The sequence below is a fragment of the Plectropomus leopardus genome, chromosome 1 (genome assembly GCF_026936395.1).
Source record: "Plectropomus leopardus strain MGB_pleo_1.0 chromosome 1, ASM2693639v1, whole genome shotgun sequence".
Taxonomy (NCBI): Eukaryota; Metazoa; Chordata; class Actinopteri; order Perciformes; family Serranidae; genus Plectropomus; species Plectropomus leopardus.
Genome location: NC_142176.1, coordinates 181,842 through 198,804, shown reverse-complemented (window position 1 = coordinate 198,804; position 16,963 = coordinate 181,842). Strand labels below are relative to the sequence as shown.

Genomic DNA, 16,963 nt, shown 5'->3' with positions numbered 1-16,963 from the left:
ACGAGATCCTTCATCAGAGCTGAAGCTGAAATCATTTCATCGACTCAGGTAAAGGTGAATACAGGTAAACACTGTTTTTACAGGTAAACACTGTATTTACAGGTAAATACTGTATTTACAGGTAAACACTGTTTTTACAGGTAAATACTGTATTTACAGGTAAACACTGTTTTTACAGGTAAACACTGTTTTTACAGGTAAATGCTGTTTTACAGGTAAATACTGTTTTACAGGTAAACACTGTTTTTACAGGTAAATACTGTATTTACAGGTAAACACTGTTTTTACAGGTAAATACTGTTTTACAGGTAAACACTGTTTTACAGGTAAACACTGTTTTTACAGGTAAATACTGTTTTACTACGTCTCTCAGCTGGCCTGGGAACGCCTCGGGGTCCCCGGGAAGAGCTGGATGAAGTGGCCGGGGAGAGGGAAGTCTGGGTTTCCCTGCTTAGGCTGCTGCCCCCGCAACCCGACCCCGGATAAGCGGAAGAAAATGGATGGATGGATGGACTGTTTTACAGGTAAACACTGTTTTTACAGGTAAATACAGGTAAACACTGTTTTTACAGGTAAATCTAGGTAATTACAGGTACATACCGTGTTTACAGGATTCTAGGGCCTCTGCAGCTGCTGAACCTGCAAAGATTTGTCAAAAACACAAAACTCCTGCAGAAGCTGAAATGACAGCTAACAGCAGCGTGGTGTCAACAGCGTCTCAGTGCTGCTGCACTTTTTCAACTCGGTTAATTTTGGTAATATCAAACTTTTGCAGCAGAATCGTCTCTTTATGTGAATCTGTAATTAAACAGGTGATGTTTTCAGCATTAATATTCAGACATCAGGTAGTTTTCAAACACATCACTGACTACAGACAGGCCTTAAAACAAGTTACAGAATTATTAATAAGATCTGTAAATCAATGATCTCAGCCCACAGGATTATTATATATGATTATATATTTATTATATATGACTATATACTTGTTTATGCTGCAGGAGTTTCCTGTTTTTGTTGATGGACTTTTTAAACGGTACATTAGGCTTAATTTCTCATTATTTGTATTTATTTATGTTTTTCCTACCCTGAAGCAGTCAGAAAAAAACAAAATAACCAAATGAAAGTAATTCTGATAAACATTTATAATTAAATATAAAGGATTAAATAAAAATGGAAATAAATGAGAGCACACTTTTGCTTCCATAAAAAAACAAATCCTGAGGTGACAAAAGATAATTACAGTAATATTTGTATTTATCCATTTCAATAATATAAGTTTCTTTGTGTCTATTCTACTTTTCACACCAACAATCGTTGATTGACTGATTCGTCAGGTTTCGTCCCCTGTTATTAAATGTGTACTTCAGTCTCTCAGGAGACGCTCTGTAGACGCTCTGTGATGCTCTGTAGGTGCTCTGTGACACTCTGTAGATGCTCTGTAGACGCTCCATTGGTGCTCTGTGATGCTCTGTAGGTGCTCTGTGACACTCTGTAGATGCTCTGTAGACGCTCCATTGGTGCTCTGTGATGCTCTGTAGATGCTATGATGCTCTGTGACGCTCTGAGATGCTCTGTAGATGCACTGTAGACGCTCTATGTCCACAAAATAAGAATGCACTCTTAAATCAGACTGTTGTGGACTCTTTTTCCTTCAGCAGACGAAACACATACATATAAAACAGAATCAAACATACTAAAATCTTACAAATAAAGTCAAAGACACAGCGAAGCCGTCGGGTGGACGCAGATTTCTGAGGATTAAAACTGATTCTGAGGCAAAATAAGGACAAACAGACTGTGATGATACCAGAATATTCATTTCCATTTCTCACAAAAGATTCAAACTTGGAATAATTTGGGAGCAAAAATGATTTAAATGAAGTTGTTAAACCTGTTGAACTTTCTGTCTTCAGTCTCTGTCCATGTCTCAGTGTGTCCCTCAGTTTCCTTTTCAGTGTCTCATAAACGAGCCTCCATACAGCCAGGAGCCAATCACAGGCCGTCCTGTGGTCATGTGACTTCTGCGTCAGTCTCTCATCTGTTCAGTCTCAGCTTTCGTCTCTGCTGCAGGATGTCCCGGTGTCCTCATTCGTAATCTTGTCCCTCTGTCCATCATATGTTGGTGGTGGAGTGCGTGGTGGAGAAGTTCTCCATGCGCAGACTGACCACCTTGCCCGTGGGCGGCGGGGGGCACAGGAAGCAGCAGGAGAAGACCTGGCGGCAGGCCGTACGGAAGTTCTCAGACAGGAAGGCGTAGAGGACAGGGTTAACGCAGGAGTTCCCGTAAGAAAGACAGTGGGACACGATCCGAAAGACGAAGGAGGCGTCAGTCAGAGGAAACGAGCCGAACTCCACCCACATGGCGATGATGTGGTGCGGCATCCAGCAGATGGTGAAGGCGGCGACCACCAGGAGGACTGTCTGCGCCGTCTGCAGGACAATAGAGAGGACACGTGTGTCTCAATGTGAGTCTACAGGACAGCTGAGAGGAGCAGAGCGCAGTTAATAAATCAGACCACTCTCCCAAAAACTGCCCACATACTGTCCCCACACACTGCCCACACACTGTCCCCAAACACTGTCCACATACTGTCCCCACACACTGTCCCCAAACACTGTCCACATACTGTCCCCAAACACTGTCCACATACTGTCCCCACACACTGTCCCCAAACACTGTCCACATACTGTCCCCAAACACTGTCCACACACTGTCCCCAAACACTGTCCCCAAACACTGTCCACATACTGTCCCCAAACACTGTCCACATACTGTCCCCACATACTGTCCCCACACACTGCCCACACACTGTCCCCAAACACTGTCCACATACTGTCCCCACACACTGTCCCCAAACACTGTCCACATACTGTCCCCAAACACTGTCCACACACTGTCCCCAAACACTGTCCCCAAACACTGTCCACATACTGTCCCCAAACACTGTCCACATACTGTCCCCACACACTGTCCCCAAACACTGTCCACATACTGTCCCCAAACACTGTCCATATACTGTCCCCAAACACTGTCCATATACTGTCCACACACTGTTTGATTTCAGTGGGACCAACATGCTAACGTGGATTTTAAAAGTCCATTTTTAGTCACACTGACAGAGTTTTTCTCACATCACAGAGAAAGACAGAGCGTCCACACACTCAATGTTGGTTCTGGGAGGGGCCAAAGGGGGCCAGTGCCCCTGTAACACTGAACCTGGACCCCCCTGTGGCCCCCAAAAATTATACAATAATAAAAATTGCGATATCGCGTCGACGGCCGAACAAATGCGCGTGGCATTTGTTTTCGGATCCCTCAGAGCGCTGCAGCGCCGCTGGGCTGGGTGCACTGAGCAGTGAGTCTTGGAGGGCGAAGGCTTCGAATCTTGAGTCATCGGTTTATCGGTTCGCCAGAAATCACCAAAACTGCAGAATACAGTCTTTTATTGTCTTTTATTGTCTTATTTTGTTCTCATTTTCAGTATTGTTACTGAAACATACATTGATAACGTTACACTGAATTAAAAGTGTCGAGTGCTTGAACAGGGCTTTGTTGCTGAAGCCAACGAGAATGTTTTGTTTATTTATTTATTTTTGCGATATTGTAGAAAATTGTAACTTATTCAGTTGTAACTGGAATACTGTTACTGTGCGCCAGTACTTTATATTACTTTATTATTACTTTATTATTATTTAAACTACAGATTTTGAATGCTTGAACGCTTGTCTTTGTCTTTCTCGCCTGGGTTGAATGTGTCCCTTTGACAAAACCCTTGCCCCCCCCACCCCCCAGTAAAATTGGTCTAAAACTGCCACTGCACACACTGCAGAGACATTTCCTGAAGAAAAGACCAAAATAATGTCACACTTTGAGCTCTGAGGAGAGTGTGTTTACTTCTTATCTAAACTGTTGCTGTTGGTCTCGCAGTGATTCGGCGACTCGTGTTAAAAGTGAATAAACTCGGAGACAAAACGTCTCTCTGCAGCAGCTTCAGTTTTACAGAAATCCAGTGGATCCAAACTCAAACAGGACTTACAGCTCAGCTCACATCACCAGAAAACTCTGCTTCAGGTTTGATGTTTTTCAGCTTCGCTCAGGAAAGTAATGAGCATCACAGTCGTCCTCTTCTCTGAGGACAAAGTTCAAACTGTGTGAACGTTTAGACCAACATCTCGCCGTCTCCCACCTGACTGACTCATGAGACACGGCTTCAGTAAACACCACGAGTCTCTGCGAATCACTGACTCATCATTAAAATGCCTCTGAGGGAAAATCACAACAGAGCTGCTCAATAAAAGTCTTCAACTATCGGAAAAAGAGTAACGTTTGTCCAACAGGTCGGACCCGAAAAATAAGTGACTTTAAAATGCAATAAAAAGAAGTCTGAGGCCTCTCCTTCACTGACTTAATTGTCAGTGCGTCAGCAGCTCCCACTGTTTCCTGCTGTCCTCACTGTGACTCCTTTCCAAAGTCCAGACCACAGCTCCCGTAATAAATACAATCGGAGTCCACAGCCATAATTAATCTGTTTAAAAAGAGACGCCTTTCTGACACAAACAGCCGGGACTTCAGCCTCCAGACGTCCACTCTGCAAAAACAGAAGACGTGTCTCTGGCCTCACTCTGCTGACGTCTCTGTACAGACACTTTATAAAACTGTCCTCTGAGTCCAGCAGCGAGTGAAGGCATCAGGACATAAAAAGACAGTGATCATATGTCAGGTTCAGGAGCCACGAGGTGGGGCTGGGCAAGTAATCGAAAAATAATCAAAACTGACATTTAGAACTTCTAACCGATGTTTTTACCCAAATTGGTTATTTCGGTGATTTAAAAATTCTTTTAATCCCCATCAGGGCTGCCAACTCTCTCACACAAAGCTCTGTGGCAGCAGAAGTGTTGAACAATCATGTGATGCAGTGACGACTTTGATTCTTAAACAGCTGAGTGTTTGACGACCGCGTCGTATGTGCTTTGACGGCATTCAATGATGGCGGATCAAACAGTTGATGGTCCGACAGCAGCCAATCAGAGCACAGCTTCTCTGAACGAACAAACAGCCAAATATTCAGCAGTGAAAAGTGACATCTTTAGACAACTTTGTTTTAGTTTCAGGTTCAGTCAGACTGAATTATTTAGAAATAGCAGGACGCATCGCTCTGTGTCTCATCCGGCCGCTCGCGCTGAGCTCTCATTATTATTACCAGGGGCAGATGTAATGTTTTGGGGGCCCGGGGCCACAAGCACATGAGCTTATTTTCAGCCTTTCTCTAACTGTGAATGTTGGCAGGCTGTTAGCAGCTAAAGGAGAAGTAGGCCGACTCAAAAGTTTTTAATTCCTGAGTAAAATGATTAACAGCACAGAAGTTTGACAGAAGCTGAAGTCAGAGTCCTGCAGTCAGGAGAGGTTGGCCTATTATCAGCACAATGTGCTTCAATTTACCTGAAGTTTGTTTCAGATGGAGATTTTCATTTTTATATAACGCTGGAAAGTTTAATAAATAATAATAAATCATATGTTTATTACACTCCAACACACCATGGTCACATGACACTGTGTCAGTGAACTAAAGCAAAATAACTTCATTAATCCTAATTGAGGCAAAATGTTCAATTAATCATGATATTGTTTTGAAGTCTAATCGCCCACGACGCAAGTGGAGCCACAGGCAGGAAGCCAAAGTCCAAAGATCAGATAATAACTTTTTATTATCAGCTTCATCATAGCTCAACACATCACAGAAAGACCTGTGATAGAGTCTGTCCCCTCTGTCCCCTCTGTCCCCTCTGTCTCTGACAAAGAACACTACAGAAAAACAGACTGATGTGGACTGCTGGAGGACCAGAGTGTGACTGGATGAAGAGGAGGTCACATGATTAAAAGACAGGCAGGAGACAGAGGCTGAGACACTCCTTTATAATATAATATTATGTCCCAGCAGCTTATTGACTGATGAGAAGCAGGAGACAGGGACAGAGACGGAGACAGGAAGGCGTTGTCTCCTCACTGATTCTCAGTTACAATAACTTTATCTGACCTTCCGAACCCGACAGGAGGAGCATCATTTATTCATTCAAATTGGTGTCCACGTGAGGTTGGACAGACAGACTCGGCTCTGATGTGAGGACGGACAGAAAGACTCTGCTCTGAGGTGACGATGGACAGAAAGACTCGGCTCTGATGTGAAGACGGACAGAAAGACTCAGCTCTGACAGACAGGAGCTTGTTCAGTCTGCAGGGCTGATGAGGACAGTATGGAAAGTGTGAAGGTGTCAGTGGACGTCAGCTGAGTTGGAGGACAGGATGTGGCCTGAGAGAAGTGAGCAGAGACACAGAGAGGACAAACAAAACAACGAAATGTCCTCACCTGCTCAGAATGTTTTCAGAAAACCTCCCTCACGTTCCACTACTGTCCTACATTTTTAAATTGTCCTCACTGTCCATAAATGGCCAAATACCCCCACACATGTTCCCCATTTCCACATACTGTGTCCTCAGCTCCACTAATGTCCCTAATTTAAAAAATGTCCCAAAGTCCACAAACGGCCTTTTGTTGTGAATCAAGTGATGACAGTTAAACTGACAGCTGGTACAGACATGTTCCAGGTCCTCTGTGTGGACAGGGTCAACTGCAGGACACGGCAGGACAGGATATGGACATGTCTGTCCACTTGAAATCTACAAACAGAGCAGAGATACTTGTGCTGCGTTCATGGACACTTGAGAATCTCGTGACTGATGTTAAAGAACAAAAATAACTCGTTCCTGTCAGCTGAACAGTCAATCAGAGCTCAGACTGAGACACTTTGTCCTGCAGGACCAGGACAGATGTCCCTCCACTGTGAGACATCTGTCCTTTATTCACAGGCACACAGGCAGAGTACAGAGTAGCTGCGCGGTTAGAGTACAGAGTACACCTGAGCAGGTAGAGTACTCGGGTGTCTTTCAGATGAAGAGTCACATGATGAGCTCCCAGCTGTTGTTATTCGGTCTGGACTCTGTACTCTCAGCTGATCACAGAACCATAAAACTCTGATCAGCAGCTAACTCTGGAGGAAAGTTTAACACTTTCAAGGTTATTAAGGACATGTCCTCATCATGCTATTGAAATTAGAATCCATGAGACACCTGTTTCAGGTCCAAACATGTTGACGTGTCTCCACAGAGCGTCTCTGCTGACCCCTGAGGACATTTCATCTATTCTTAGTCCTGCTGTCTAAATATTTACCCAGCAGCCTTTGCTCCTGCTGATCTGAGACCTGCTGCTGCACGCGACTGCAAACCGTCAACCAGGGACGCCCCAAAACCTCCTGACAGGCACCTGATACAGCTCACCTGTCTGCTGTACTACTGTACACAGTACTACTAACCACAGTACTACCACTCACAGAACTACTATCCACAGTACATAGTGAGGACAGCTAAATTTCACAGACTAATTGAGAACACAGCACAGATTACTGATTACTGATTACTGATAAACGAATTCTCTGTCACAGAGCTGACTAGAAGCGTGATGGTGAAGATGATGATGATGAAGATGAGGATGATGATAGTGATGATGATGGTGATGATGAAGATGATGATATGTTGATGATGAAGATGATGATAGTGTTGATAATGATGATGATGAAGATGGTGATGATGATGTGTTAATGATGATGATGAAGATGTGTTGATGATGATGATGAAGATATGTTAACGAAGATGATGCTGATGATGATGAGGATGTTGATGTTGGTGATGATGATGATGATATGGTGATGATGAAGATGATGATATGTTGATGATGATTATGGTGGTGATGATGAAGATGATGATGGTGGTGATGATGATGATAATGATGGTGATGATGGTGATGAGGAAGATGATATGTTGATGATGATGATGATGAAGATAATATGTTAATGATGATGATGATGATGAAAGTAATGATGGTGTTGATGTGAATGATGATGAAGACGATATGTTAACAATGAAGATGATGATGATGATGAAGATTATGATGATGATAATGATATGTTGATGATAGTGATGTTGATGGTGATGATGATAGTGTTGATGATGAGGATGATGATATGTTGATGATGATGGTGATGATGAAGATGATATGTTGATGATGACGGTGGTGATGAAGATGATATGTTGATGATGATGGTGGTGATGAAGATGATATGTTGATGATGATGGTGGTGATGAAGATATGTTGATGATGATGGTGGTGATGAGGATGATGATACGTTGATGATGATGAAGGTGATGATGGTGTTGATGTGAATGATGATGAAGATGATATGTTAACGATGAAGGTGATGCTGATGATGATGAAAATGTTGATGGTGGTGATGATGATGATATGTTGATGATGATGAAGATGATGATAGTGTTGATGAAGATGATGATGAAGATGATTTGTTAACGATGAAGATGAATATGTGGTGATGATGATGATGACAGTGATATGTTGATGAACATGATGATGATGATGATGAAGATGAAGATGATGATAGTGATGATGATGAAAATGATATGTTGATGATGAAGGTGATGATGGTGGTGATAATATGTTGTTGATGAAGATGGTGATATGTTGATGATGTGATGGTGATGATGAAGATGATGAAAATGATATGTTAACGATAATGTGATGATGAAGATGATGATAGTGTTGGTGATGATGATGGTGATGATGATGAAGATGATGAAAGTGTCAGTATTGATGATGATGATGAAGATGAAAGTGTTGGTGATGAAGATGATGTATGGTGATGATGAAGATGATGTATGGTGGTGGTGATGATGATAATGATGGTGATGATGAAGATGATGAAGATGATATGTTGATGATGATAAGGAAGGTGATGATGGTGTTGATGTGAATGATGATGAAGATGATGTTAACAATGAAGATGATAGTGATGATGTTGATGATGATGAAGATTATGATGATGATGATGTTGATGATATGTTGATGATGATGATGAAGGTGATAATGGTGTTGATGTGAATGATGATGAAGATGATATGTTAACGATGAAGGTGATGATGATGAAGATGTTGATGGTGGTGATGATGATGAAGATGTTGGTGGTGATGATGATATGTTGATGATGATGAAGATGATGATAGTGTTGATGAAGATGATGATGAAGATGATGATGGTGATGATATGTTGTTGATGAAGATATGTTGATGGTGATGATGATGATGATGGTGATGATGATGATGAAGATATGTTGATGATGAAGGTGATGATGGTAGTGATAATGAAGATGGTGATATGTTGATGATGATGAAGGTGATGATGATGATGATGATGAAGATGATGTATGGTGGTGATGAAGATGATGATAATAGTGTTAGTGATGATGATGATGAAGATGATGTATGGTGGTGGTGATGATGATGATGATGAAGATGTATGGTGGTGGTGATGATGATGAAGATGATGATGAAGATGTATGGTGGTGATGATGAAGATGATGATGGAAGTGTTGGTGATGGTGATGATGATGATGATGATGATGATGATGATGATGTATGGTGGTGGTTATGATGATGATGAAGATGATGATGGTGGGGTGATGATGAAGATGATGATGATGAAGATGATGGTGGTGATGAAGATGATTAAGATGATGAAAGTGTTGGTGGTGGTGATGATGAAGATGATGATAATGAAGATGATGGTGGTGAAGATGATGTATGCTGAGGTGATGATGAAGATGATGGTGGTGGTGATGAAGATGATGGTGGTGATGATGAAGACGATGATGATGGTGATGATGAAGACGATGATGGTGGTGGTGATGAAGATGATGATGATGATGAAAGTGTTGGTGGTGGTGATGATGAAGATGATGATGGTGGTGATGAAGATGATGATGTGGTGATGAAGATGATGGTGGTGAAGATGATGATGGTGGTGATGATGAAGATGATGATGGTGGTGATGATGAAGATGATGATAAAAGTGTTGGTGGTGGTGATGATGAAGATGATGTATGGTGGGGTGATGATGAAGATGGTGATGGTGATGACGATGATGGTGGTGACGATGACGATGATGATGGTGGTGATGATGATGTTGAAGATGATGATGGTGGTGATGATGAAGATGATTATGGTGGTGATGATGAAGATGATGGTGGTGATGATGAAGATGATGATGGTGGTGATGATGAAGATGATGAAGATGATGGTGGTGATAATGAATATGATGATGGTGATGATGAAGATGATGATGGTGGTGATGATGAAGATGATGGTGGTGATGATGAAGATGATGATGGTGGTGATGATGAATATGATGATGGTGATGATGATGGTGATGATGATGAAGATGATGAAAGTGTCAGTATTGATGATGATGATGAAGATGAAAGTGTTGGTGATGAAGATGATGTATGGTGATGATGAAGATGATGTATGGTGGTGGTGATGATGATGATAATGATGGTGATGATGAAGATGATATGTTAATGATGATGATAAGGAAGGTGATGATGGTGTTGATGTGAATGATGATGAAGATGATGTTAACAATGAAGATGATAGTGATGATGATGTTGATGATGAAGATTATGATGATGATGATGATGTTGATGATGATATGTTGATGATGATGATGAAGGTGATGATGGTGTTGATGTGAATGATGATGAAGATGATATGTTAACGATGAAGGTGATGATGATGAAGATGTTGATGGTGGTGATGATGAAGATGTTGGTGGTGATGATGATGATATGTTGATGATGATGAAGATGATGATAGTGTTGATGAAGATGATGATGAAGATGATGGTGATGACGATATGTTGTTGATGAAGATATGTTGATGGTGATGATGATGATGATGATGGTGATGATGATGATAGTGTTGATGATGATGATGATGATGATGAAGATGAAGATATGTTGATAATGAAGGTGATGATAGTAGTGATAATGAAGATGGTGATATGTTGATGATGATGGTGATGATGATGATGATGATGAAGATGATGTATGGTGGTGATGAAGATGGTGGTGATGGTGATGATGATGATGATGATGAAGATGATGTATGGTGGTGATGATGATGATGATGAAGATGTATGGTGGTGGTGATGATGATGAAGATGATGATGAAGATGTATGGTGGTGATGATGATGAAGATGATGATGATGAAGATGATGGTGAGGTGATGATGAAGATGATGAAGATGATGGTGGTGATGAAGATGATTAAGATGATGAAAGTGTTGGTGGTGGTGATGATGAAGATGATGATAATGAAGATGATGGTGGTGAAGATGATGTATGCTGAGGTGATGATGAAGATGATGATGGTGGTGGTGATGAAGATGATGGTGGTGATGATGAAGACGATGATGATGGTGATGATGAAGACGATGATGGTGGTGGTGATGAAGATGATGATGATGATGAAAGTGTTGGTGGTGGTGATGATGAAGATGATGATGGTGGTGATGAAGATGATGATGTGGTGATGAAGATGATGGTGGTGAAGATGATGATGGTGGTGATGATGAAGATGATGATGGTGGTGATGATGAAGATGATGGTGGTGATGATGAAGATGATGTGTGTTGGTGGTGATGATGAAGATGATGATGGTGGTGATGATGAAGATGATGATGGTGGTGATGATGAAGATGATGATGGTGGTGGTGATGATGAATATGATGATGGTGGTGATGATGAAGATGATGATGGTGGAGATGATGAAGATGATGGTGGTGATGATGAAGATGATGATGGTGGTGATGATGAAGATGATGATGGTGGTGATGATGAAGATGATGATGGTGGTGATGATGAAGATGATGGTGGTGATGATGAATATGATGATGGTGGTGATGATGAAGATGATGATGGTGGAGATGATGAAGATGATGGTGGTGATGATGAAGATGATGATGGTGGTGATGATGAATATGATGATGGTGGTGATGATGAAGATGATGATGGTGGTGATGATGAAGATGATGGTGGTGATGATGAAGATGATGATGGTGGTGATGATGAAGATGATGATGGTGGTGATGATGAAGATGATGATGGTGGTGATGATGAAGATGATGGTGGTGATGATGAAGATGATGATGGTGGTGATGATGAATATGATGATGGTGGTGATGATGAAGATGATGATGGTGGTGATGATGAAGATGATGGTGGTGATGATGAAGATGATGATGGTGGTGATGAAGCTGATGGTGGTGATGATGAAGATGATGATGGTGGTGATGATGAAGATGATGATGGGGTGTTTCCTGTGAGTAGCAGCTGTTCAATGATTCGATTATTCAGAAGATTAACAGCAAAATAAAAAACCCACAGACTGCACACCTTCATCATCACCTTCATCATCACCATCATCTTCATCATCACTGCAGTGTGTGTGTGTGTGTGTGTGTGTGTGTGTGTGTGTGTGTGTGTGTGTTGGACTGGCTGAGATGAACAGACTCATGTGTCCCTGTCTCTGTCTCTGTCCCTGTCTCTGTCCCTGTCCCTGTCTCTGTCTCTGTCCCTGTCCCTGTCCCTGTCCCTGTCCCTGTCCCTGTCTCTGTCCCTGTCCCTGTCCCTGTTCCTGTCCCTGTCCCTGTCCCTGTCTCTGTCTCTGTCCCTGTCTCTGTCCCTGTCTCTGTCCCTGTCCCTGTCCCTGTCTCTGTCCCTGTCCCTGTCTCTGTCCCTGTCTCTGTCCCTGTCTCCGTCATGTTTCTACAGGTGTGTCTGTCTCTCCCTCACCTGCTGCTGGTTCACCTGCACTCCTGAGTCCAGTCACCTCGTCAGCGAGCAGATAAAGCTCTGTCCTCTCTGTCCTCTCTGTCCTCTCTATCCTCTCTGTCCTCTCTGTCCTCTCTCTGTCCTCTCTGTCCTCTCTCTGTCCGCTCTGTCCTCTCTCTGTCCTCTCTCTCTCTCTGTCCTCTCTCTGTCCTCTCTCTCTCTCTGTCCTCTCTCTGTCCTCTGTCTCTGTCCTCTCTCTGTCCTCTCTGTCCTCTCTCTGTCCTCTCTCTGTCCTCTCTCTGTCCTCTCTTTCCTCTCTCTGTCCTCTCTCTGTCCTCTCTGTCCTCTCTCTTTCCTCTCTCTGTCCTCTCTCTGCTCTCTCTGTCCTCTCTGTCCTCTTTGTCCTCTCTCTTTCCTCTCTCTGTCCTCTCTGTCCTCTCTCTTTCCTCTCTCTGTCCTCTCTGTCCTCTCTCTGTCCTCTCTGTCCTCTCTCTGTCCTCTCTGTCCTCTCTCTTTCCTCTCTCTGTTCTCTCTCTGTCCTCTCTTTCCTCTCTCTGTCCTCTCTCTGTCCTCTCTGTCCTCTCTCTTTCCTCTCTCTGTCCTCTCTCTGTCCTCTCTGTCCTCTCTTTCCTCTCTCTGTCCTCTCTGTCCTCTCTTTCCTCTCTCTGTCCTCTCTCTGTCCTCTCTGTCCTCTCTTTCCTCTCTCTGTCCTCTCTCTGTCCTCTCTGTCCTCTCTTTCCTCTCTCTGTCCTCTCTGTCCTCTCTCTCTCCTCCCTGTCCTCTCTCTGCTCTCTCTGTCCTCACCTCCTCCTCACGAGGAAGAGAAAGAGGAGGAGGAGAATGAGGAAGAGGAGGAGGAGAACGAGGAAGAGAAAGAGGAGGAAGAGGAGGAGAATGAGGAAGAGAAAGAGGAGGAGGAGAATGAGGAAGAGGAGGAGGAGAACGAGGAAGAGGAGGAGGAGAACGAGGAAGAGAAAGAGGAGGAAGAGGAGGAGAACGAGGAAGAGAATGAGGAGGAGGAGAACGAGGAAGAGAAAGAGGAGGAAGAGGAGGAGAACGAGGAGGAGGAGGAGGAGAACGAGGAAGAGGAGGAGGAGAACGAGGAAGAGAGAGAGGAGGAAGAGGAGGAGAACGAGGAAGAGGAGGAGGAGAACGAGGAAGAGAGAGAGGAGGAAGAGGAGGAGAACGAGGAAGAGAAAGAGGAGGAGGAGGAAGTCAAGAGGAGGAGAACGAGGAAGAGAAAGAGGAGGAGGAGAACGAGGAAGAAAAAGAGGAGGAGGAGAACAAGGAAGAGGAGGAGGAGAACAAGGAAGAGGAGGAGGAGAACGAGGAAGAGGAGGAGAACGAGGAAGAGAATGAGGAGGAGGAGAATGAGGAACAGAAAGAGGAGGAAGAGGAAGAGAACGAGGAAGAGAAAGAGGAGGAGGAGAACGAGGAAGAAAAAGAGGAGGAGGAGAACAAGGAAGAGGAGGAGGAGAACGAGGAAGAGAAAGAGGAGGAGGAGGAGGAAGTCAAGTCAATGTTATTTATGAAGCTCATCATCACATATCACAGTTAGCCTCAGATGGCTGCACAGCAGGCACCATCCCTCAGGAAGAGCAGCTGAGGAGAGATCCTTCTTCAGGACAGACAAGTGACAGGTGTCCTAATAAGAGCAGGAGGTGGAGCAGGAGGAGCAGGAGGAGCAGGAGGTGGAGCAGCTCACCTTTCTCTTGGAGCGCTCAGACTTCTTGGACATGTTCTTCATTTTTTTATGAAGGTGAAACAAAATCTGAAACACACAACACAAACACACACTACTGGTCAGTTACACACACAATAACACAGACACACACACACACACACACACACACACACACACACTACCGGTCAGTAACACACACTATAACACACACACACACACACAAACACACACTACTGGTCAGTAACACACACACACACACACACACACACACACACACACACACACACAGCTGCATATCTGAGCAGAGTAAAGTTTGTGTGTTATCGTGTGTTATCGTGTGTGTGTGTGTGTGTGTGTGTGTGTGTGTGTGTGTGTGTGTGTGTGTGTGTGTGTGTGTGTGTGTGTCAAACCTCTCTGATCTCTGAAACAGCTCTGCAGGTGTTTTATTTTGAAACTCCACCCCGGCACAGAGTGGCTGCGCGCGCTTGGCGCAGGTTTTTACGCACAGCTTTTATGAGCGGACTCTCTGCGCCCTTTGGTCTCTGAGCGGAGTCTGAGATTTACAGCTGTGTGTGTGTGTGTGTGTGTGTGTGTGTGTGTGTGTGTGTGTGTCTGTCTGTCTGTCTGTCTGTCTGTCTGTCTGTCTGTCTCTCGGACCCGCGCGCACCTTGGCGTAGCAGCAGCTGATGAGCAGCAGCGGCAGCAGGAAGCCCAGCAGCAGGACGGACACCTTGTAGGAGACTCGGGCCGCTCCGGACCACTCCTCCCAGCAGAAGGTGCTGTTGGGGGCGCTGGGGTGGCTGGTGAGGACCTGGTGCTGCGCCACCGGCACCGAGACCACCAGAGACAGAGTCCAGATTACGCACACCGCGGCCAGCGCGTTCCTGCGGCTGCGCACGTACGGCGGTTTGTTTGAGCGCACAACGACGACGTAGCGGTCCGCGGACATGGCCACGAGCGTGAAGATGCTCACGAGCATGCTGACGGTGTAGAAGTAGTGCGCAAAGGTGCAGAGGAAGGCTCCGAACACCCACTGCGGCAGCGAATAGATGGTGGCCTGGAAGGGGACGCAGAAGAGGAGGAAGAGGAGGTCCGCCGCGCTCAGGTTCACCATGAAGATGTTGGTGGGGCTGCCGGGCCGCCGCCCCCCTGCCCCCCCGCCGGCCCTCACCCTGCAGATCACCACCATCACCAGGCAGTTCCCCACCAACCCCACCACGAAAATCAGGCCGAACACCACCGGCACGACCACCGCCTCCGCTCCGGACGCGCCGCCCGCAGACCGCTCCGGGTCCGGGTCCGGCGGAGTCCAGCCGGAGGAACCGTTTCCCGGCGGCAGCATGTCGGAGCACCGGGGGGAACGGCTGGAGGTCAGAGCGCGGGGTGCGCGCGGACCGGCTCCGTGATCCGGCTCACACGAGCCCACCGAAGGAGTGCTGGAGACACTGCACGCGCAGGACACGGGGACCCGCTTCCTGACAGCGCATTTCAAAGTAAAATCACTTTAATGACCGTCAGCAGCTCTGTCAGACTCCGCAATTAGTCATGAAAAAAAAAACTGAGCATCACTGATTATAAATTATTATAAAAACACATCAGGATCAATAATCAGTCTGATGAGTTTAACAACTCCAAACAACAAAATATTTATTATTAAACCGAGCTCCTGGAGCCCATCGGAGCTAGAGGTCCTCGCGCTGCCTACGGAGAACACGAGCCCATATTTAGGAAGAAAAGTAACAACTGCAGCAGCTGAGGAGAGAAAAGCATCATGGGAGAAAATTACCGCCGTGTCGTCTGTGTCAACGCGTACGTTTGAACGCACGCGTGCGTCGAGCGAACACTAAGCGCGCTTTATTAAAACGGCGGCGCGCAGGTGAAGCAGTGAGGGAGTGCATAAATGCTGGTCTTCATCTGGGTTCAGGTCCTCAGGGGGAAAACGCTCTCTGAAGCAGCTGAAAATGAAATCTATAAAAACATCGTTCAGAAAGGTCGACGGATTTCACTCCGCCGTGATCGTGGGCCGACCTCACTTTGGTTTGATTCGTATTTGACGTTAAACGGAGTAAATCTTCGTTCGGCGGCCGTTTGGACGCGTAGTCGTTTAAAGGCCATCAGGATGCTGTTTGGACACATAAATGTCCTCTGGACTCATGTCCTGCTGAGGACATTCATATTTAATATTGATATAAAGCTCACAGCAAAAACACCACAGGAGCTTTGTTTATGGGCCTGAGAGTTACTGTGATGATTGTGGGTTAGATTATGGTGACACACGTGTGGGGACGGACTTTATTCACTGATATTTATTATTGATTTGGTTTACTGTCTTTTATTTTAAGCTGGTATTTGAGCTTTTTGGATGCTTTTTAAATTTAATTTATTATTGGAGTTTTGTTTTCTTGTTTGTAATATATTCATTTCATATTTTATTTGTTAATTTTTATTTATTTTATCCATAATGGAGTTATTTATTTGTAGACTAAACACTTGGTGTTGTGTATATGAAAATTCAATAAAATAGTAATTATAGAAACAAATTTGAGT

The 16,963-nt window shown here is 44.5% G+C and overlaps 1 protein-coding gene across 1 annotated transcript; it reads right to left on the bottom strand.

The window, feature by feature from the left end:
• Positions 1-1,048: 1,048 nt before the first annotated feature.
• galr1b (galanin receptor 1b) lies at positions 1,049-16,143 on the bottom strand. The gene is made up of 3 exons (XM_088085215.1): positions 15,084-16,143; positions 14,438-14,503; positions 1,049-2,430 (listed from the first exon to the last, which is right to left on the bottom strand). Exons 1-3 carry the CDS (start codon positions 15,756-15,758, stop codon positions 2,113-2,115), a joined length of 1,059 nt encoding a protein of 352 aa, XP_087941341.1. The 5' UTR covers positions 15,759-16,143; the 3' UTR covers positions 1,049-2,112.
• Positions 16,144-16,963: the final 820 nt, after the last annotated feature.

Coding starts and splice junctions, on each gene's coding strand:
- galr1b (XM_088085215.1), bottom strand. CDS start 15,758: ATGCTGCCGCCGGGAAACGGTTCCTCCGGCTGGACTCCGCCGGACCCG. Junction 14,504..15,083: donor TCAGCTGCTGCTACGCCAAG/GTGCGCGCGGGT, acceptor TGTGTGTTTCAG/ATTTTGTTTCACCTTCATAA. Junction 2,431..14,437: donor CTGAGCGCTCCAAGAGAAAG/GTGAGCTGCTCC, acceptor ATTGTCCTGCAG/ACGGCGCAGACAGTCCTCCT.